This window comes from Pinus tabuliformis, chromosome 4_1 (genome assembly GCF_031772625.1).
Source record: "Pinus tabuliformis cultivar Carrire ecotype Pingquan chromosome 4_1, CPIR1, whole genome shotgun sequence".
Classification (NCBI taxonomy): Eukaryota; Viridiplantae; Streptophyta; class Pinopsida; order Pinales; family Pinaceae; genus Pinus; species Pinus tabuliformis.
The window spans coordinates 293,356,609-293,381,579 of record NC_142303.1 but is presented as its reverse complement, the minus strand read 5'-3'; the positions used below and the strand labels follow the sequence as shown (position 1 = coordinate 293,381,579).

Genomic DNA, 24,971 nt, shown 5'->3' with positions numbered 1-24,971 from the left:
GTATCCGGGAACTCTTATGTTGAGTCTCAGCAAATTGATCCTTCAGGGTGTCAATTTGGGCAGTCCGGTCCTCAAGGGCAAACAATTCCTTTAAGTACCAGATTACCGCCGTATGGGGGGCAGTATACCCTTTCATTGTCTCCTCCGGGAGGACAACCATACGGGAGTTCACAACAAAATTCAGGTTATGCTGGAATTACATCTAGTGGTTGGGTACCAATACTACCTCAACAACCAAGAGTTGTATATTCGATGCAACAATGCTTACCTATGTCAAATATACCGACTACGCCAGCTATTGTGACAGTGTCGCAAGTACAAGCGTTGCCTGTTGTATGCCAACCTCAGGTTTCTCAGGTGGTAATGCAACAGCCTCTTGTCCCTACGACTCAACCACAATCACCAACTAGTGGAATGACACAGGCCCAAACGGGTACAATTACCCCTCATCTTGGTCAAAAAGTCAGTATTGGACAACAACACATGGCTTCGCAACCATGGCTGGTGCAATACCAACAACTGCAATTTCAACAAGTATACCAAGGATCTGAGCAACAAATCTTTGCAAATAGTGGGCAGCCATATATTCAGAACGGTCAAAATCAACCGTTTTATAATGGTTATGCCCATCAACCTTACCAAAATTACCAGCATCAAATGCATTATGCTGGTATGCAAAGACCATCTGCTCAGGAAATTTTGTCGTATCCTGGGTATGCTTCGCCAAACCTGAATCAACAGTTACCCTTCGTGGCAACTTTGGAGTTACCGGATCTAAATAGGTTAACAAACGATCCAATTGCTTACGCCCCTTAGGGGCCAACGATTCCGCATAAACGTTCATCAGATATTCCTAAATTTAATGGAAATCCGGGTGAAGACCCATCGAATCATGTGATGACATTTCATCTGTAGTGTTCATCAAACACCCTAAACGATGATTCGATTAGACATCGTCTTTTCTAGAGGACGTTAACTAGTCCGGCAGCAAAATGGTATATCGAGTTACCCAGATCTTTGTTTGACAACTTCAGTACCCTAGCCACAACCTTTTTAACCCATTTTCAGTTACCGATAAGGTACGAAACGGGAACAGAACTTCTTACCAATTTCAAGCAAACAACGGCCACTCACATATCCGATCATATTCATGAGTGGCGATGTCGTCGTAGAATGGTAAAAACGTATGTTCCTGATCAGCTTTTAGCTGAATGGTTTATTAAGTCTTTATTACCTTCCATTACATAAGATGTGGCAAAAGGAGGAGTCGTCACTGAAGAGCAAGTTATTTCTCGTGCGCAATATTTAGACTTGATTTATACTCAGTCTGGCACGCTCTACAATAAAATCCCTAACGCTCCCAGACCAGAATTTTCCGTCCCCCCTCCTCCTAAATTGAACAATGACTCTCATGCCGGCGATGGCGTGATTGGTACGACAGACACGAAATTGACAAAGGCTACATCTAAAAAGGCCCGTAAGATTTCCAGTCAAAATGCAAAAGAAGAACTTCTTGCCTCGGAAGTAAATGTTGTCTCGACAGATAAAGGCAAAGAAACCAAGCAACCGGGAGGCAAGAAGAAAAACAAAGGGAAGAAGAAGAAACAGGAGGAATCATCACCTAAAAAATCTTCTGCAAACCCTCCTGGAGATAGGAAACCAAAAAATCCATGCATAATATGTGATGAGGATCATTGGACAAGAGATTGTCCACATAAGGCTGAGCTTAAAAGATTCATCAAGAATTCAAAAACCTCGGCAGTATTGACTGATCCGTTTCCAAATCCAGGAACAAATCTGGTTGCTAGTGAAAATGCTTCCCCGTCCCAAGTACTGATGTTGTCGGTTTCGAAACAGCAAAATGATGCTTTGATATCAACAAGGAACAAAGATTACGGGAATCCACAGCTGTCGAACAACAAGGATAAATATCAACCTAGTAGTTTCACAACAACTTCCACAGAAGTTGCGCCGCCCATCATTCCTGAGCTAACAATAAAATCGCCAAAGGGAGTAGTACACAAGTCGACATTTAATCCTCGTGCCAGAGCAGCATAGCATTATAATATAGTGGAAGATCTGGCCCAATCGCCATCCGCTATGTCGACACTTGAGGTACTGCAAAATTGCCCATCCCAAAAGCAGGCTTTATTATCAGCTATCGGTGGGATAGACCCAAAGGATTCTAATCTTGTGTCCTTTAATCATAAAGGATACGATCCTCAGTTACCAGCTCAACTAGCTTTCCTCATTCAAGTGAAATCCCTCAACAAAACTGTTCATCGAACAATTATTGATGAGGGGGCATCCACATGTATTATGTCGATGAGTTTCTGGAAAACTTTAGGATCTCCAACCTTGTCGCGATCTTCGACAACATTAAAAGCATTTGACGGACGAATGTATACCCCATACGGTATTCTAAGTAACTTGCAAGTTGAACTAGGAGGGAAAACAATAGAAATAGATGTCGAAGTAATCGACGGAAACCTCGATTACAACATCCTACTGGGAAGACCATGGATATATGCTATGGCTGCAGTTGTGTCGACCTACTTTAGGAAGATTGCATTTCCTTTTCAAGGAGGAATTACGATCGTCGACCAACAAACATTTCTCCCGAATAGTTCCCAAGTTACGGGAAGCATTCCGATGATCCATGGAAGCCCCCATACGCTTCAAAATATCGGAGTAGGCCTACTAAAAGACCCTATATTAATGGGGACTTTTGCCCTTCCGCCTCTAATCAATTTGGCGGAAGTAGCGTCGGTAGGAACCTGCAATATGATATCTTCAATTCAAAAGATCTCAGAAAACGATATAAACATGGATCATACGCAGGTATTGCCTCCAAGCCCAATAGAAATATTGTAGCAATCAATGTTTTTGGCATGGGAGGCAGACCCGAATCAACACTCATCAAGCGTTTGGATAGATAGGTCTAAGGAATATGGCACCCCTTCAGATCCTTGGTCGCAAGTGCATTACACCGACGAAAGAATTATTCAATCAATGGTAATTGAAGGGGCACCATGGGAAGATTACCACCATCGTTCTCATCTTCCGGATTGTAAAGAAGATACTCCTGATGACCTTCATCATCCTTCAGTTTTTTATTTCCTATCAAATACTGTAAACACGGTGGATTCTAAGCGAAACTTGTCCAACATTGAAGAGACTATTGCCATAAATATCTCAACCAAAACAGATGTTGTAGAGAATATTTATGTTGGCAAATGTTGTTCTCCTTCAGAACTGGAAATATATAACTCTCTTTTTCGCGAATTCAGAGATGTCTTTGCTTGGTCATATGATGAAATGCCAGGCATTGACTCGAGTATAGTTGAGCACGAAATCAAGATGTATCCAAATGTCAAACCAATACGACAATGGCTACGGCAGGTGCACCCCAAGAAAGCCGCTACCATCAAGGCAGAAGTTGAAAAGCTTCTCCATGCTGGTTTCATTTACCCGGTTCCTCTAGCCGATTGGGTATCGAACATTGCTCCTGTTATGAAAAAACAAGGAACGATTAGAGTGTGCGTCGATTATAGGGATGTAAATCAAGTTTGTCCAAAAGACAACTACCCTACACCCTTTATTGACCAGATAATTGATGAATGCGCCGGATGCAAAATCTTTTCATTCATGGATGGATTCTTCGGGTATAATCAAATAAATATCCGCCCACAGGACCAGTCAAAGACTGCATTTATTTTTCCGTGGGGCACATTCGCATATTGCAAATTACCCTTTGGTTTAAAGAACGCAGGGGCAACATTTCAGAGGGCAATGAATTATGCCTTCCATGACATCAAAAACATCGTTCAACCATATCTCGATGACCTTCCGGCTCATTCGCGAAAGCGGACCGATCATCCGAAGCATTTGAGAGCGATATTTCTACGTTGCCGACACTACAAGATACGACTCAATCCACACAAATGTGTGTTCTGTGTCAGTTCTGGTCGTTTACTTGGCTTTGTAGTCTCAAAGGACGGGATTCGTCTCGACCCATGTAAGGTTCAGGCAATCATAAATTTGCCTCCACCTTCAAATTTGCTTCAGATTCAGAAACTCCAAGGGAAAGCAAACTTTCTGAGGAGGTTCATTCCAAATTACGTCGAACTTGCTAAAGGTTATACACGTCTATTGAAAAAGGAAGTGCCCTTCGTCTGGGATCAGGTCGCGCAAGCCTCCTTTGATGCGTTAAAAGAATCCCTAATGAAAGCATCATTAATGTACGCTCCTAATTATCAAAAAGACTTTAACCTGTATCTGGTTGCAGCAGATATAACCATCGCAATGGTTTTAGTTCAAGAAGAGAACGGAATTGAACATCCTATATATTATTTAAGTAGGAACTTAAATGATATAGAAAGCAAATATTCCTATGTTGAAAAGCTGGCACTCTCAACTATTCAAGCGATACAGAGATTTCGACACTATATCCTCTTTCGAAAAACTACCATTCTGTTAGATTGCAACCCCATGACTTATATATTGTCGCGACAGTTGCTGGGGGGCAAATATTCAAAATGGATAGCAATTCTACAAGAGTTTGATGTGGAATTTGTAAAATCCAAGTCAAAGAAAGCCCTGGTTTTCGCGGAATTACTATGCAATCTCCCATCGTCGTCCAACGATGAAACATCAGATGAAACAATCGTGGATGAATCTTTGTTTCTGATATCTTCAAGCAATCCGTGGTATGGAGATATAATCATCTATCTCCAAACCCAAAAATATAGGCCTAATACCTCCCGCTCCAAACAAAAACGTATTTGATACCAATCAAAAGACTACATGATCGTTGGTGATACACTTTACCGTCGTGGCGTCGATACAGTTCTAAGGAGGTGCCTCACCCATGAGGAAGCCGAAAAAGTCCTGAATGATTTCCATTCAGGTGCGTGTGGGGGGCATCAATCTGGTTACGCTATGACGCAAAAAAAATTTGCGAGCAGGATACTTCTGGCCAACAATGTTCAAAGATTGCATAACCACAGTCAGAAGTTGCCATGCCTGTCAAGTTTTCGATAGCAAAACCAGAAGACCACCCGCACCTCTGCAGCCAATTGTTGCTGTTAGGCCATTCGCCAAATGGGGCATTGATTTCATGACATGTAACCCCACCTCGACCGGGGGGCATGGGTATATCATAGTCGTAGTGGACTATTTTACCAAATGGGCCAAGGCGATGCCTACATTAGATAACACTGGTGAAACAGCTACCCTTTTCTTTTTCAATCATGTAGTCGCCAGATTCGACATTCCACAGGCTATAGTCACAGATCATGGATCGCATTTTCGCAATCACATGATGGCCAAATTAGCTGCCAAATTAGGGTTGTCTCACGACAGCTCTACTCCATACTACCCGCAGGCCAACAGACAAGTTGAAGCAATCAACAAAGTCCTGAAGCGCATGCTGCAAAGGATGATTGGAGTCCACAAAAGGAGTTGGCACCTGATCCTGTACTTAGCCTTGTGGGCATACCGAACATCGGTAAGGAATGCAACCGGGTTTACACCCTTCGAACTGGTGTATGGCCTAGAAGCAATCTTACCAGTTCAATGTGAAATCTCGTCCCTCAAACTCGCAATCGACCTTCTCCCCGGAACTTCAGAAGAGGAGGCTCGTTTCTTGGAACTAATCTAATTGGATGAAACCCGTCGTGATGCCGCTCTGGCTAATGAAGCCCATAAGAAACGATTCAAGGTGCAGTTCGACAAGAATGTCAAACCCCGTGTCTTCTCAGAAGGTGACCTAGTCTTACTTTATGACCAAGAATCCGATAAATTGGGAGTAGGTAAATTCAAATCTTTATGGATGGGCCCTTATATTGTTAAACGTGTATTAGCAAAAGGATCCTACGAGTTAATGGATTACGACGGAATTCCACTGGTGCAACCCCGTAACGGGTTGTACCTTAAGCATTACTATGCATGATTCTGTGTGGTAACCTATATGCTTTTGTTACATTTTTGTTTTCGCTAAGGGTAATCATTTTGGTCAAGTAAATCCACTTTTTACATTTGTCGCAGATGTCGAACCTATTGGAATCTTTTGTTGGATATGCCGACGGAGCAAGTCGTAGTTCGCGGAACCTATCTTCTGCGGCCTGGGCCATTTTTTATCCAAGCGGCGAGTTAGTAAGTTTCAGAGGGGTATGTATTGGTCGATCAACGAATAACATCGCTGAATATAGCGCGTTGATAGAACTTCTCTCTGATGCCATCACACATGGAATACGCCGACTTGTTGTCAGGCTAGACTCACAGCTCGTCATACTACAACTCACTGGTATCTACTCCGTCCGAAATCCAACTATCTATCGCATGTTCCTAAGGGTCAAGATTTTGGAAAGGCAATTTGATTTTATTCAATATTAGCATATTTCCAGAAGCTTAAACACATTAATTGACTCATTGGCAAATTATGTGTTAGATAGACATTTGCAACATTTATAAAAAGAAGCATTTCATCAATAATTGCATTTGGATCATGTAACTTAACCAAAATGAAACTCCGAAAATCAAAAATATATATATAACTGTTTATGGTTTACACATAATGTTCTGTAACCAAGACAAAATTGGTCAAATGACCCAAAACTCAAAACGCTAGGGGGCACCCTAGTCTAATGATGTTGGTGATAACAAGTCACCGCCTGTGCAATCATGCGTAAAAGCCTAGTCCATCGACTTGGCACGCCAGTAGTATGTCGCTGCAACCTCAGAGGCAGCTCGTCAGTCCTCACATCTGGAATACTGAGAGTGAGGCCCTCGACCTGATCCTGTAATGCTGAAAGAGTCTCGGCCACATCAAGGTCGCGAAGGATAGCCCTTCCCACAGCCTCTCCTGCTGGAGCAGCAGCTGGCACTCTCAGGCGTACTACTGGCCGAATGGGACCAACATCTGCATGAGCACATGAGTTCTAATTAGCCTTGACAGAATAAAGCACAAGGACATTATAAAGAGAAACGATAAATAGAAATATGGTTAAAGAATTTACCAATGGCACCCCACTGCTCGCCAGCCGACAGTACCAAATCCGGGTCACCCCGGAAGTCCATACCAGCATATGGATACTCGGAAAAAACCATCTCCTGACGATTGAACCACCCAAAGAAGGTATCAGAAAAGGAAATCTGAGACTGACCAGCATGTCTGGACATATGGTCGACCCATCTCTGCATCCGTGGTTCAGTCGGTGGAGGTAAACCAAGTGAAAAATACTGCGGCTGCATCAGCGGGATCTTTTCTAAGGAAAAGGCGGTCAAAATGGAACCATATCCAAAGTTCTTCAATCTTCCGTTTTTCACCTTGGTAAACTATTCTTTCATCACAAAGAGTACTGCATCACACCAGTTGAACATCTTCGGTTTGAGGCATTCTAAAGCATACTGCATATAAGACCGGTTGGCCACGTGAAGAGCCGCACCACCAGCCATCCTACCAAAGGTGAACAGAATGGTCCTCAAGGACCTATTAGTGACATCTCTAATCATGATCTTTTCGTCTTTACTCAGCTGAGATCCCTCTCTGCAATACCTGCGAATGTAATCTCTCACAGATTCACCCCCATGGGCTGAACCTGATAAGGAGATAGGGGCACCCCGCCTCGATAAGCCAATCAAAAAATAGATGTCCATGACAGTCAAGGGGATGGATTTGCCCCTAATCTGGAACACCTGGCTGGTAGGGTCCCAGGCATCGAGCAAATACTGCAACAAGTTGATTTGTTGCCTCATGCTAGAGATGCGGAAAAACTTGAGCAGGCCACAGTTCCGCAGTGCATTTACCATAACCGGATCATGTAAAGCAAGCATGTCCTCTTCTTCATGCTCACGTTCTCGCCATGTAATAGGCATTTTGCTCCAATAAATCTCTGAAAACAAACAAGAGAAGAGTTAGATCCTGATTTGGTGAGAAACAGGCAAAAATTTCCATTGAAAACTGTGCACAAATTTCCCTCCTTGCGCCCATCGCACCCCCAGCAGTGTTCTGGGTGCATTGCATGCCAACTGTCCAGTGAGTAGGCCAACATGCAACGCACCTTTCGATATAGAAAGGGTGTGATGGAGCCAGAGCGAGTTTTTCAAACCCCAGAGGCTCAGAAAAACCAGAAATCAGGCTCAGAATGCAAAATGGAAAGGATGAAATGAAAGAGCTCAGGTTTAGCTCCTACCTGGTCCAGACGGCGCCAAAAATTGTCCACAGAATCTTTCGGAATCAGCTGGTGAAAATCAAGGGGGAAAGCACCTCCAAGACTCCAACAGACCAAAGTTCAAATGAAATGGTAAAATGAGGGGTAAAAGCACTTTTAAATTAATTTTTACGTAATTCAAGTAAAATATTAGTGTCTTAACTCATTTTCCAAACATGTATTGTTCATTTCTAACTAGTTTGATGAAGCAATTAAGCATGCAGCACAACCTTTGAAGGAACAAAGTCATTAATGGTAAAGTCAAGAAATCACGGTTATATCGAGCAGTTTTAACGCGGACTTCAAGCTCGTTAAAAATTAAACATAAGCAATGAGCAAGTGTTTGCCCCGGCATTTAAGCTCATTTTAAAATAAAAAATGAACCAATTTCCGGTAAATAACCATCGTGAATGTATTACTTCCTTTGAAGCCTTGGTCGTGTTCTCATCATCACCTCCACTCTGTATTGGCCGATCATTCACCTCCACTTGATTGTTTACCCCTTTTGAGGAACAGCTGTAAAGAGTGATCTTGTTAGCCATCCTTGTGACACTACTGTGATTGGAAAATTCCAAACCTTACCTGGAATCAACTGCTACCCAAATCTATCACTCGTTCCTCAAAAAACGAGTCTCCTTTAAGCTCTTTTCAACTGACTCGTAAAATATGAAAAGATTGCCGAGCCATTGGCCTCTCCAGCTCATTAAAGTGACCGGAAGTGCTATCCCTCCTTTAGATTTTAATCTTTTTGGACCTGAGGGATTATTACACAAAAAGATCGAGCGCTTGTTTTGTTCGGCTCGTTAAAATTACCGAAAATTCATCCCTTTTGTATTATTTTATACTTTTTCGGACTTAAGGGATTAGATGACGAAAAAGGATTTTTGGAGTTTCCTTTACGTCCCTTTTCAGACTCTCTAAAATTGAAAAGGACCGAGTTATCTTTGTCGTTAAACTCGTTAAAACCTAATAGCGACAAACTTGTCCATAACAGACAAGAACGAGTTTCACTATCGCTAGGTTCGTTAAAACATAGCAATGGCTTTGCCCGAAGGGAAAATTATAGAAAAAGCATATGTTATCCTCCTCAAGCTTGACAAAAATAAAGAGGTACTGGTCAGCAATGACTGGGGAATAATTGGGAAGAAAACTTGAAGAAACTTTGTTGGTAGCAAGTCGCTCTTGAACATGAAACTTTCACTCTGCATCCGAGTCGGGTTGGGTTGTTCCATTCACTAGTCACATCAGCATGGTTCCATCACACCATCCACATTTGGGGTTAATGCTACCAATCCATCATGTCAGTGTCGCCGATATGTTCAAGAGAAGTCGCTCAGAAAATTCACCTATGTCTCACCCACTATAATACATTTTCGCTCCATTCTTTCATGACCGCCACCCTGAACCGTATATCACCAGATCGTTTTCACCTCCATTAAAATCATTTGCTCCGTTCCGTGTCATTGATGTGGGATTCACTAAGGCCCTCCTACGACAGATCGCTTCTTGTCGACATCAGCTCATTATCCAAGAAGTCGATCTAGGAACAACCCTTTCAGTACTTTGAAGCTTGCATGCCTCAATGGCAAGTTTCTCACTTTCGGCGACAGGTTTACATCAATGGCCTTCGACTTAAAGATTTTGCGTGGTGTTCGACGCCAAGTCCCTTATTCACACCACGTGAATTGTACTACAGTACCTTGAGGATCATTATCATTATCGGTGATTCCTCTCGCGCCTGTTAACAACTTACATCATTGGCTGGTAATCAGGCGATGTCTTCCCATGTTCGACTCCAAAACATCTCTCACATGGATCGAATTGTACTTTGAGTGAAGATCAAACGAGATTGAAGACCCTGGATCTAGTTTCATCCATCTGGGCTGCGATATATATTCAGGAAAATAAAGACATCAAATGTACATCATTTCTGCACAGATAATCATCCAATCTAAGGGATGATGGCTCTACCAGAATCATCAGTCTACACTCAGACGATTGTCTGTCCTATGTACATGAAAATGAATTTATAAAGCTAAGCATGGGAATGCCCACCTCAGCTAGATCATGAAAATAATATGAAGATAATGTATTGTATTGTATCTTATTACAGGTCGGATCCTCATGATAAAGCATTTCACCCGACATCAAAAGATTAACGACCTCATGCTTTAGGGGGCAACTGTTATAGAAATTTTTGGGCACTGCAACCCCAAGCATAAATGTCCATAAACCAAGGGCTCCTAAGTCCCTAAAGGTGTTGTTCCAACCCCTAAAAGAACAAGGTCAACTGATTACAGCATCTCCCAGAAGTTCTCCATGAAAAACTACTCAGAACTGGTCAAAACTAGACCATTTCACCTGCTCCATAGGCAAAGTGCGTTGCATCCCACCTGAATACACACAGTAGGTGCGATGCATGTCAAAAATCCCTTCTATGGGGTGCGATGGGCGAGAAAGGACAAATGGCAGGGTCAATCCGCAAGGTGGAGGAGCATGGAATCTTCCAGAAACCTCTCATGTGACACTTGCCTTAAATTCGACTAGGGATGAGTAAGAGATCATCAATCTCCAAGTGGAATCAATAACTATAAGAGAGAAGACACTAATCAAATCTCAAAAGCTGACTCACCTCCCTTGCAGACATCTATATAAGTATCCCTCATCCCAAAGATCGATAGGCTGGAATTTTGTATCTTGTAAGGGAGTGCTATTGGTTTCTTGGTGCAATATCATAGTGTTGGGTGATCTAAGCTTTTCATGAGGTGAAGAAGGGCTTTCTTGCTGAGATGATGATGCTGGGTCAGAGCAATTGGTTGTAATCCTCTTTGCTCTTTCTTGATCATCAATAAAGCTATTCAAGTTTTCCTCCACATTCTTGTATGATTGATGATTTATGCATTTGTGTGGTCAATGTACATCTCATCCTATATTGTTTACGATAATAGATCTATGTTCTTGGATAGTGTTATGCTGCTTTGATTCTACAGGTACTCCTTGAAGCTGGGTAGACAAGGAAGCGAGTGGCAAAGACCTACCAGAAGAGAGAGGAATCAAGCAAGGAACCAAGCGCAAGACAAAGGTTGGTCTCCTTATTCTTCTCTTATCTGTTGCTCATAAAGGAAAACGAAAGTAGTTTTTAGTGTGTTTGTTTCTAAGGTAGCTACCAGCCTTAGTGGGACTAGCAACTCTGCATAGACACTAGTTTTCTCGATAACAAGTCGTGCCATTTTTGAGCGGAAAGAAGAGCTGGCGCGGGTTTTTAAGGAACAGTCGCGCCACTTGGCGCGGTTTTGAGGGTGATAAGCGCGCCAGTGTGCCAGAAAGTACAATTGGCACGGAAAATCAAGGATTAATCACACCAATTTCGTGCCTCGCATCGATTTTGTTTCTGGCGCAGGCATTTCGCTGTTGAAGGAGCGCCAACCTCTTTCTCTTTGAAAAATCTGCAATTTTTTACAGATCGGAGTTGGCCGGTGGTGGAACTTTGAATTTCCGGCTCTGTTCGATGGCAGCCGAGCGGAGTAGCCCTATGGTGGTGTATTGGAGTTCCTGATCTACTCAGTGGTAGCAGATTGGACTTGCTCGGTGGTGGCGCGTTGAAGTTCCTGATCTACTCGGTGGCAGCAGATCGGACTTGCCCGGTGGTGGCGCATTGGAGTTCCAGATCTGTTCGGTGGCAGCAGATCGGATTTGCCCAGTGGTGGCGCATTGGAGTTCCGGATCTGTTCGGTGGCAGCAGATCGGACTTGCCCGGTGGTGGCGCATTGAAGGTACAATTTTTTTTTCAGCAAAACAGAGGTTCGGATCTGGTATAAGTCAATATGAATAACAGTTTAGAATCGTATCTCCACGAGTCTGGCAAACTCGATGGATCAAATTTCAACAACTGGAAATTCAAGATGCAGACTTTACTTGAAAGTGAAAATGCGTGGTCGATCGTGACAGGAAATGAGCTGAGATCGGGATCAGCCACACAAGAACAAGATTGGGATAAAAGGGAGACAAAAGCAAAGGTCATATTGAAGATGTCCGTCAAGGACAATGTTATCCCACATATTAGAGACTGTAAATCGGCCGCTGACATTTGGACGACCATTAAAAACCTATACCAGACGCAGAATTCAAACCGTGTCTTGTCACTCAAAGGCAAGCTGTTTGCATTGAAGATGGAGGAGAATGAATCCACTGCTGGATTCATTGCGAGAGTCAAAGACCTGAAGGACAGATTGGGAGATATCGGAGAGAAAGTTTCCGATTCAGATCTGGTCACGATCACGTTGAATGGAATGATTGATGATTACCAGACATTTATCACAGGGCTGTCAGCAAGGGAGAAATCCCCTTCATTTGAAGAGCTGACAGGGATTCTGATACAAGAAGAAGAGTGATGACAAAATTTGAAATCTCAAAGCAATGACCTTGCTCTGATGGAAAAAAGGAGACAGTTTAAACGGAAGTAGCATCAGCAACCGTAGCAGTAGCAGCAGAGAGGAGCCAACACATTTCAGAAGAGACCATTTAAAGGTATGTCTGCTAATAATTTTCCCATCAAGAAATGTTTTTTACTGTGGAAAACCTGGACATGAGATTAGAGATTTTTATAAGAGGTAGGCAGACGAAGGAAGAAACAAACAAAGAAAACATAAGGGTTACTTCGTTAAGTAAGAGGAGGATCATAGCCATGAACTTCGACTATTTATAGTCGATTGTGCTCTTTCAGCTTCAAGGGAAGTTGAGGACGACATATGGTATGTCGACTTTGGCACATCCTCACATATGACTGGTAAGAAGGATTGGTTTGAATTTCTTGAAGAAACTTCACGTGGGTCAAAAATCTATTTAGGAGATGATAGTGGACATGAGATCAAAGGACATGGTGACATTCCTGTAAAATTACCTAGTGGTGACATTAGACACCTTAAAAATGTATTGTATGTTCTAGGAATTAAGAAAAATTTGGTCTCTGTCTCAATGATTACTGATCAGGACATGCAAGTTCAATTCTTTAAGACTAATTGTGTCATTAAGGATAGCCAGATGGAAACAGTTGCAACAGAAGTGCGCGTGGGGAACCTGTACAAACTAGATGTGAAGAGTATGCCACAACAGGAAATGGTTGCAGCTGGATCGACAGCCGAAAATCTCTGGCATCAGATATTCGACCATCTTAATCTGCAAGACCTCATCCTACTTCAGAGAAAAGGTATGGTCAATGGACTCCCTGTTTTCCATAATTTTAAGCTGGATTGTGATGGATGTGCAATAGGGAAAATGCATAGAGAAGAGTTTCCTTTACATGTTAATAGAAAGGAAAGAGACATTTTAAAACTGGTGCATACAGACATCTGTGGACCCATGCAAACCAGGTCATTAGGAGGAGCATACTACTTTCTCTTATTTACAGATGATTGCACTAGATTCTCATGGGTATACTTTCTGAGTAAAAAGAGTCAAGCTTTTCAGTATTTTAAAGAGTTTAAATCCATGGTAGAAAACCAGACAGGAAAAAGGATAAAAATTCTTCGCTCAGATCAAGGGGGAGAATACAAGTTGGGAGAGTTCATGGATTCCTGCAAGCATCATGGGATTGTGCAACAGTTTACAGTGCCTCACACTCCACAACAGAATGGAGTGGCAGAATGAAAGAACAGAACTCTTGTGGAGTGCGCAAGGAGCATGCTTCAAGGTAAGGGTCTATCAAATGGTCTTTGGGAAGAAGCTATTAACACTGCTGTATATTTAAAGAATAGGAGTCCTACTAGATGTCTAGGCTTCAAAACCCCTTTTGAAGCATTGTTTGGATTCAAACCAGCAGTGAGTCATTTAAGAATATTTGGGTCAAAAGCTTATGCTCATATACCTAAGGCAGATAGGAAGAAGTTAGATCCTAAAGCCCTGAAATGTATATTTGTTGGATATGGCACTGAGTTCAAGGCATATAAGTTATTTAATCCTGTGACTCACAAGGTTTTTGCAAGCAGAGATGTCATATTTCATGAACAGGTTGAAGAAGGAAAGAATGACTCTAACAGTGAATGGCACATTCCATTGCTATTGGAAGAAAACAGTGAGGAGGATGAAGAGCAGGAGGAGAAACAAGAAGAAGAAGTAACAGATGATGTAATCAATGAAGATGCAAGCTCGGAAAAGGTTGAAATTGAGGTAAGTCCCCTACCAAGGAGATCAGGTAGGAAGACTCGATTATCTTCTAAATTGAAAGGCTATGCATTAATGTCAAAGATTTTAAACATTGTAGAACCTGCAAATTATGAGGAAGCAAGTAAATCTAATGCATGGAGGGCTGCAATGTATGAGGAAATAGAATCAATAAACAGAAACCATACTTGGGATTTGGTTGAATTGCCTGAAGGTAAAACCCCCATAGGATGTAAATGGCTGTATAAACCAAAATTAAATGCAGATGGGAGTATAGAGAAACTTAAAGCTAGACTGGTAGCAAAGGGTTACTCACAGCAAGAGGGAATAGATTTCGATGACACCTTTGCTCCTGTAGCCAAATTAAACACCATTAGAATGCTAATTTCCTTAGCAACAAAACACAAATGGCAGCTACACTAGCTAGATGTCAAGTCTGCATTTCTGAATGGTGACTTGAAAGAAGAAATTTATTTAGTACAGCCTGAAGGTTTTGTGAAAAAGGGACAGGAACATCTTGTGTGTAAATTGAAAAAGGCACTTTATGGTTTAAAACAGGCACCCAGGCCATGGTATGAGAAAATTGACTCATTGTTTGTTTAGCATGGGTTTCATAGGAGCTTGAATGATCCAAATCTGTATACCAAGTTTAATAAACAGAGGCAAATTATTTTGATTTCTTTGTATGTAGATGATATGATCATAACAGGGAATGCTAACAATCTGATCAAAGAAATCAAACAGCAGATGTCACAAGTGTTTGAGATGAAAGATCTCGAAAACCTTCATTATTTCTTGGGATTGGAGGTATGGAGAGACTTTGGACAAAATTTTCTTACTCAAGGGAAGTATGCCAAAAGCTTGTTGGATAGGTTCAGAATGGAGCAGTGCAGATCACCAGCAACACCATTATAGCAGAATTTAAAGTTGAGCAGTGACGATGGCACTAAAGAGGTGGATGCCACTATGTACAGACAGCTAGTTGGCAGTTTGATATATCTGACTACAACTAGACCAGATTTGGCATATTCTGTTAGTGTGTTGAGCCAGTTCATGTCAAAACCACTCGAAAGTCACTGGGTCGCAGCAAAAAGTGTGTTGAGGTATCTTAGTGGTACTAGTAATTATGGCATTTTGTACACTGACACTTCTGATGTTATTCTAGCAGGTTTTTCAGATTCCGATTGGGCAGGTAACTTGGATGATCAAAGATCTATCACAGGTTACGCATTCAACATTGGATCCGGGGTCATAGCATGGAGCAGCAAAAAACAACACACTGTAGCTCTATCTTCATGTGAAGCTGAGTACCAAGCATTGTGTGCAGCCACATGTGAAGCTATCTATTTGAGAAGACTTCTCAACGCTGCAGGAGAAGAGCAGCAAGAATCAACTATTATCAAAACCGACAACCAGAGTACCATCAAGCTTGCAAACAATCCAGTCTTTCATAAAAATACCTTGTGTATTGATACTCAAGTTCATTTTGTTCGAGAGAAGCAACAGTCAAAAGAAATATGTGTGGAATATTGTAAAACTTGTGATAACATGGTTGATATTTTTACTAAGCCTCTTGGGCGTGTAAAGTTTGAATTGTTTAGAGGGATGCTAGGAGTTCAGGATAATCCTTTCTCCATTAAGGGGGGGAGTTGAAAATAATTAATATTATTTTGTATTAATGGAGAAATGGTTACATAAGTTGTAACGTATCTCCTTAGTTTAGGATTTGTTCCTAGAGTTTAGGAGTTTGTTTGCAACTACCTGATTTCTAGTGATGTACTTAATGATGTAATCTTTCATTCATGAATAGTAGAGTGTACGGAGAGTTCTCTTTGTATGAGTGCAGTCTCCAGGTGCAGTACTCACCTGTGAGCTGTAACTCCTTCTTTTAATTCAAATCTGATTTTTATCTCAAATGCTATTGCACGTGCATGATTGCAAAGGGCCCCATTGTCCCCATCAATCTACCAAGTAACTTCAAGTTGCGTCCAAGTTTAGGGGAGTGAATGCCTAAAGGAAGCAACCACTGGTGTGCGTTGCACCTGACCACATTAAACAAATACTGCAAATACCTTTACAACTCCTAAAATTCATTGCTCGTTCCCAAATAGCCTATTTGAATGGCCCCTCGCCTGGATTCTGAACATCATCCTTCGAATTTTCAGACAAACTTCTTATAATTTCTCAACTTTATCTTTTTGATTGTGGATGTCCTCATGGCGAGATCTCTTTTCCATAGGTTGCGACTGCCGGTGCTTTTTTTCATTTGAGTGCTATGGATATGATTTAGGATCAAATCTAGGCATTTAGGTTATGTAAAATTAAGATTCATTGGACACTACAAAGTTTTATGATTATTATTATTATTATCAAATTTTAAGGTGGTGACCAAACTAGACACTAGATTGGTGTATGAGACCCCCTTGTTTGTAGGACAAGGGACTTAGCTTCGCTTTATGTAAGTGTATGAAACCCCTTTGTTTGTAGGACAAGGGACTTAGCTTTGCGTTATGTAAGTGTATGAGACCCCTTTGTTTGTAAGACAAGGGACTTAGCTTCGCCCTATGTAAGCTTAAGATCTAGACACCACAAGGTTCCATGATTATTATTATTATCCAATTTTAAGGTCACCACCAAGCCAAACACTAAATTGGTGTATGAGACCTCCTTGTTTGTAGGACAAGGGACTGACCTTGGCTGAGGGATTTGAGTGCTAAGTCTACTAAAACATACATACTCTACCCCTTTGGTTTTGAATGGGTAACGTCATAAGAGGAAACACATGCTCTTAACCATTAAAAAGCACATGAATGTAGATATTTACATAAGTCTACTAAGACATACATACTCTATCTCTTTGGTTTTGAACTTATAATCTCTTAAAAAGAAACACACGCTCTTAAACATTAAAAACACATAAAAATAAATATTTACATCACATTTTTATGTGGCTTATAACACAGTCTATATTCAATTTAGAAGCAAATTCTTGATAATTAAAAAAATTAACCACATGTCGGTTATAAAAATAATTTCATTTATATTTATTCTTATCTTTTGTTTGCTCTTGGTATAGATTAATTGGCAACACTATTGCAAAGTTGTTGGTTTAAATTCTCATTAACCTTGGTGTGACATGTTATTTTGATATATACCTAAAAGTTAAAGTGGTATTAGTGCAAATGTGGTTTAAAAAAATATTCATTTACTAGGATTCTCAAATGCGAGGCTGGTCACTTTCTGAGCCACTTTCCAAAAAAAAATAATCATGTTCTACAAAATAACTTTCAATGATACTAATAGAGGCTCGAAGTTCGAGGATTCTCAAAAAGGAGGGTTGTCACTTTCTGAAAATCGTAAGACCTTTTTGGTGCTTAAATAAAACGAATGAAATAGATTTTTCTTTATGATAATATGGACAAAACAACAGAGAAAATTTGCTGTATAAAATAATTTATTTAATGTCAATATTAATTTGTATGGGATATTTTTCAATCGACAAAGAAAATGCTCACCGATATCTTATTTGAAGTTGTGGTTTGAAATTAAGCTGCTCTGTTTGGTAGGATCACTATGGTTCCTTATAGAGATGTATTTGGGTATGGTTTTCCAAAACCAGTTCAATTGAATTTCGTTATAAAGTTGGTCATAACTGTGCTTTAAAGCAGAGTAAAAATTTTATGGGTTTTTGAGCTTAATATGCCGGGCGATTATGTAAAATACTCTATTTATTTTTGTCAATTCGACTTCATTAGGAAGGCATATATTCCATGAAACATGAAGGGAATTTATAAAACATTTAGGCCTAATTATGAGGCCCTTTGTTGTAGATTTATCCAGTTGTATCGCAATTATTTATGTGGTGATGGAAGGCATAAACTGTTTTCACCCTACTTGGTATTTAGAATGGGGAAAGTATTTAAATCCACTAAATGCATGTTTCACACCTTATGTTAATCAAAATATAAAATAGGATTGCTTTAATTTTAATTTTTGGGTTTAAAATGTGCCATAAATTTTATATATTAATATAAATTAGTAGAGATTTATTTTAATTTACGGATTTAACATGAATTTAGAGGGATCAATTTTTTTCGGAGCAAAATTTTTTTTAGAATGCAAAATATAATGTGTTTTTTAGATTTATATGAAGTTGATATCAACATAAAATCAGTTAACATAGATCTTCAAACAGTTTATATAAATCTCTTGTTAAAATATTTTTGAAATGTATTAAAATTTAAACATTTGATTCATTTTTTTTTTTTTTTTTTTTACTTCTAATTACTTTACAACATACTCATTTTTTAAATTATAACACACATTATTTTCCTATTTAGATCATAATTTTATTTTTTATTTTAAAAGGGCTCAATTAGTGTGAAAAGTTGAATCTACATCTTTTTTTCAAAAAAAAAAAAAATTTAAAAGAAAAATTATAAGATTAAAATAATTTATCAAAAGTTTAAAAATAAAGACTTGATTTTCCACTTATTTATTTTGGAATAAAGTAATTCAATTATCAATAATTATTAGGTGGATAGAAGGAATTTAACCAGCCAAAAATATTTTAGCATATTTTTAATAGTATTCACAAATCAAAAGTTACAATTTTTTTTGTTTTTGTTTTTTAGGCATTGTGAGCCCTAAGATGAGTGACACCTATGGACATCTAAGCCCTCAAAGTCACTCAAGAGTCATACCCTACCTAGACCACACCAACCCTTATCATGACTAGATTTCTTTACCACGGAGTTTGAAACCAATGACCTTTTCACCATGGAATGTCTTAAGAGAGCACTTTATCACTGTCTATTCTATGCACCATGGGCAAATTAAAGGTTGAGATTTATCTTCAAAATAATTATGTTTCTTTTCTCCTTTTAATTATATTGATTAATTAAAATACTGTCAAATAAACAAATATATGTGAAATGAGTTATGATCTTTTGGGCATATGGTGTTCATAAGCCATGGTATTGGCTCATGGTATTGTAAGAAAACTTGTTTATAAATTAAAAATCTCCATGGTAAGACCGGGTAAATCTCCCTGATTAAGAATATTGTTAAATGTTTTTTTGTTTTAACTATATAAGTTTAATTTATATGTTAATTCTTTTTATAAATAATACTATTTGAAATAAAATTGTAATATAGTTTATTTTAATGCAATTTTTAATTTTAGCAAGTAAGATGTATAATGAAGAAATTTTTTTGATGCTTTTTATAAAATCATGTCTATCAATATTTACCAATCATTTAATTTATATAAATTCTCTAATTAAATTATAAATATACATTTAGATAATATCGTATTTGATGATGATTTATTTTTAATATTTTCAATATTTGTTCAAATAATGGGCTTGAACTTATTATGTGAAATGTGAGAGGTGGATGATGTATGAAGTTTTAATTACTTGGAAAGTGAGGGTTGGAAAGTGAGGGATGGAAGATGTATGAAGTTTTAATTTTTTGCCCTGTTTTAGTATATTGTTTTTAAGTGGTTTTTTTATTGTAAAATTATTTTATTAATAATATATGAATTTATGTAATGAATGTATATAAGTAAATGTTTTTGGTTTTGTTTTTGTTTTTTTATTGCTAAATGAGTGTTTGGTGGGAATTTAACATGGTTGTGGGGAGGAGGAATTAGGATTTAGCTAATGGTAATATAATTATATAAATATTGCTTTTACAAATTTTAGCATTTTATTGGAAAATCTAGTAAGCAAATCTAGATTGACTGCAATAATGAGAGTGTTATTATTGTCACCATAGCAAGAACTCTTTTGGTTTTAGTGTTGGACATAATCTAACACAAAGGAGGCTTCCCTATTAGATATTAGGGATTAATTAACCCAATTTAATTTAAGCTAAATTCCCCGCTTCACCAAAGAATAAGGATATAACAATTAGGGCTTTGAGTATATTAAGGTATAATTTCAAGAATGTAATTTTAAGTGTTCATATGGCTCAAGATAGAAGTTTAAGCAACCCAATAGATGCTCAAATAAGTATCCAAACACAAAACATGGATAAGTTATACTTGGCTTGTCATAAGCTATGGTTTTAACTAGAAATTGTAGCAAGCAAAGAATTTATAATGGAAATAAGAAAAAGGCCTAGAATCTGTGATAAAAGTGTAAAATTAGTGCTAAATATAAATTAATCAAGAGAATAGACAACAAAAAAATTATGTGGGACAAATATGTAAAAGCCACAAAAAAAACTTTGTACATGAACTTAAATTATGGCTGAAAATGCATGTAAATTGATATTTTTATGTTTGGAATCAAGCACAAATAAACCCAAACCTAGGACAACACATCTCAGACACAATAATGATAAAAATGTAAGATTTTATTGTATATAAACCCTAATTTACCTTAGAACAAACAAATAAGTTTTTAAACAATTGGCACAAGAGATAAAGCTTGTGCCATTCTCAATCTAGGGCTAATAGAGTTTAGGAGTAAAAATCCCTTGAAGAAAAGAGATGGATGTGGATTCAAAGAAATCACGGGAAAAAAACTATTATAGGGCCTCAATCCTTTAACCCTTGTACCTTTGTGTTCTTCTATATTATTGGAAAATTTAAATAAAGGGAGCTAAACCTAGATCACCTCAAGATAAATTGATGAAAAATCTTATGTGAGGAGATTTTCGAGACACAAACATTAACAAAACCTTGGTGAAAATTATAATAAATACTAATTCATCAACAAATAAAACATTGGAGGAATATAACTCATATTTTAATGACACATATCATTAAAGATCATGAATAAACATTTAAGAGTGAGACCAATGATGCAGGCCAAGGGGAGATTCCTTATTTATTAAACAGGCCAAAGTTTACCCAAAAAAACACCAGATCCAAGGCTCACCTCATGTATATATTTGTGTGGCCAAATATGGAATTAAGCCCAATTACTATCCAAAACTATTGCAGTCAATCCTTTCATATTTACACACACACTAAGTGGGAGGAGTATTATGCATTATAACTACTGGATCCAAGCATTCATATAATAGCCACCAGAGCCAAGCTTTCATCCAACGACGGGGAAAATCCCTTTCCAATCCTTTCAAACCAACCTTGTAATATATATATCGCAATGAATTATCCAAAACTATTGCAGTCAATCCTTTCATATTTACACACACACTAAGTGGGAGGAGTATTATGCATTATAACTACTGGATCCAAGCATTCATATAATAGCCACCAGAGCCAAGCTTTCATCCAACGACGGGGAAAATCCCTTTCCAATCCTTTCAAACCAACCTTGTAATATATATATCGCAATGAATTATCCAAAACTATTGCAGTCAATCCTTTCATATTTACACACACACTAAGTGGGAGGAGTATTATGCATTATAACTACTGGATCCAAGCATTCATATGATAGCCACCAGAGCCAAGCTTTCATCCAACGACGGGGAAAATCCCTTTCCAATCCTTTTAAACCAACCTTGTAATATATATATCGCAATGAATTATTATTAGCACCAGTGCGAAGAGACGGGCCCATATGACTTGACCTCCTCACCCGAGACCCAAGAACCTCGGACCTCAAAATTTTGAAAGTGAGCACAAATGACTTGGGTGGAAAATTTCTAGGGAGACAGGACCTGGGGCGGGAATGTTCCCATCGAGAAATGACTTGATCCATGTCTATTAATGACCCCGGGCCCAAACAATTTTCTTGCTGCACAATATGTCAGGCCTTGTATCTTCCGAGGGACAAAACCAAGGGAATGGGAAAATTCTTGTCTTTGTCTCTTTACAATTTGCTCAATGCTTTAATAAATCACGTCACCCCACAGAGCTTCGACATGTCCGCTGATCTTCCCCACATCAACCAACCTCCTCGTCACCCCAACATTTTGGAGATTAACTCAAGTTAGAACTTCCATGGAAGATTCTCTGGGAAATCTTCATCACTCGACATTAATTCTCCAACAGAACTATGATTCCGTTTACCTGGATTCTTTTTAGTAACACACTCACATCGAAGGGTTGAAAAAACTAAGTCTCAATTTTTATTCACACTCTCCATTACAAAAATATGGTCTCGGCTTCTACCTTTCGTTCTATGAAGAGCTTCATTGTAAGCCTTACATAGGATTGTATATAAGCACCTCTGCAACTCCACTCTGATCAAATCCTCTCGCTCGATTCACAGGAAAGAAAAAACATTCAAATACACAAGAATCACAGAGGCACAATACAATATTTCATTTAAATTCAAATCCTCTCTCTCTACTATCGTTTTATTAATTAAAACTTTTAATTAAATGCATATCTATGGCATCATTTCAGATCCTTGAAAATAGGATCAGATGAGCCCAAACATGGGATGTAAATTAAAAATTATAACAGCTCGCTATTTTTATAGATTACATAACAATAAAAAGAATTTATATCCTAACCTCCCTAACAAATCCTATACATTGAGGAACAAGCTCCTCTCGTAAAATATTTTGACCTCTTCAGTTAGTGAAGTTTTATTAGATGCCCCTACATCATACTCCCAAGAAACAAAGAAATCATGGGCTCCTGCCCATGATGTCTTCAACAAATTTTCCATTTTTCTGTAATAATGTGGCAGTGGTCAAATTTGTGTCAACTACTAGATAGTCTTTCCACTTGACTAAATACTCATAGTACTCCTTTCCCCTGGTTTTCTTGATCAATATCTTGTACAAAATCTTATCTGGTTGCAACGACTCTATTGTTGGTAACTTCTTCTGCAAATGAATATGTTGTCATTTGTTGTATGCATCTCTTCATCTAGTTGATATGTGTACACGTCTGCAACATTGAAGATGGGAGAGATTCGAATCCCTATTGGCATTTCTATTTCATAAGCATTTGTTGAAAAATTCCTAAGGATTTTACAAGGACTGATTTCCTTCAATTTCAATATATTATATTCTCCTTTAGGAAATATTTCTTTCCTCAAATGTGCAAAAACTAAATCTCCCACTTCAAAGTTTTGTTATCTCCTCTTGATTTTCTCTCGTTTTATATTTTAGGTTTCTCTCTTCTAACTTTTTCTTCACTTATTCATGGATCTTATGCATAGATGTAAAAAAATATTCTTGTTGCACTTCTTTTCTCAACGCTTCCCAATTCTCTAAGCTTAAAGACTTCTCTTGAATGAATCCCATACATAATCTGAAAAGGACTTTGACAAGTGTTTCTATTTGGAGAACTATTATAAGAAAAATGAACTTGGTCCAATACTTAATCCCATTGCTTGGGATGGTTCCCAACCAAGCTCCTCAAAAAATTCCCCAAACTCCTATTAAATGCTTCAGTCTTCCACTTAGTTTGAGGGTGATAGGATGAATTGAAATTTAAATTTGTCCCTAACTTCTTCCATAAAGTCCTCTAGAAATGTCCCAAGAATCTAGTGTCTCTATCTGAAACAATTCTCTTGGGTACTCCATGTAGTAGATCACTATTTCCTGGAAGAACAAATTAGAAAAATGGGTGGTGTTGGCATTGATGTCAACAAGGTAGTGATGTTGTTCATTATATTCCTTTGTCTACTTGATGATACTTAGTGGTCTTCATGTTGTGAGATGAGTGTTTGGCTTGTTGGTCTTATTGGTTCGCATTGATGTCAACATACTTATGACATGACCTAGTGTAGGAATGGGAGGATGAGTAGAGATGGATTTAGGACATGTTGTGTTGGTTGAAGATGTTGCTACTGCAAGTGCTTGGATTACTAATACAGGTGTTGCATATGCTTCTACATGTGTTGGAAGCATTAGAGATGTTGCTACATGTGTTGGGGATACCTCTACCGACATTGGAGGAAGTGTTGTTGTACGTGTTCAATATGATGCTACAGGTGCTATAGATGTTGCTACATGTGCTGGAGGAGTTTGTACAGGTTGTTATTGTTGCTTGAGGAGTTGGAGGTGTTGGTCTTGATGAGGATTTTGGCAGAATAGGCCATGCATATCATTAACTTTTTGTAGATGTCTCGGCCTATGTCATCAGTTGCAAACTTTTCATAGAGTTTTGGAGGTGTGTTTTGGAGTCGATGAAGGTGTCCAAGATGTTTAACAGAGATATGGCCTGAATTGGTTTGATTTTTCTTATCCGTGCCACCGTTGCAGGGATGCAAGCTTGTGGGAATGACTGAGAGGCTCCAATCACTAGGAAGTAGGTGTATGCATGCGACTAAAGGGATCCAGTGGAAATCATCTATCGTTGTGCCCTGAACTGTGGTCTAAAGCATGGTTTTCTCCACATTCCTCGTGCACATTAGTTGTTTATTTTTTTTTCCAGCTTGTCTTGTTCGAGGCTCATTTTGTAAAAGTCAGAAAAATGTTAATGAGATTCTAGAATGTGATTAACATTGTAAATGTTCCTTATGAAGTGGAGTTAGTGGTTTGATCAAGTCAATGAGTTGAATCCATATCAAATCAAGCATATGAACAAAGTTTGTGTAGCTTAGCAGTTCTTTGTAATTATTGAGATGAGCACCTCAGTTCATCCATATATTGGAGAAAGCTTAATGATAAGATGGTTGATTCTCTTGATGTGTTGAGTGAGTGTGAGAGTGGAGA

At 38.7% G+C, this 24,971-nt stretch overlaps 1 protein-coding gene across 1 annotated transcript; it reads left to right on the top strand.

Moving 5' to 3' along the window:
* The first annotated feature begins 12,037 nt into the window (after nucleotides 1-12,037).
* On the top strand, nucleotides 12,038-24,758 carry LOC149175432 (uncharacterized). The gene is made up of 4 exons (XM_089421133.1): nucleotides 12,038-12,537; nucleotides 13,250-13,311; nucleotides 24,131-24,289; nucleotides 24,691-24,758. Exons 1-4 carry the CDS (start codon nucleotides 12,038-12,040, stop codon nucleotides 24,756-24,758), a joined length of 789 nt encoding a protein of 262 aa, XP_089277259.1.
* The last annotated feature ends 213 nt before the right edge of the window (nucleotides 24,759-24,971 follow it).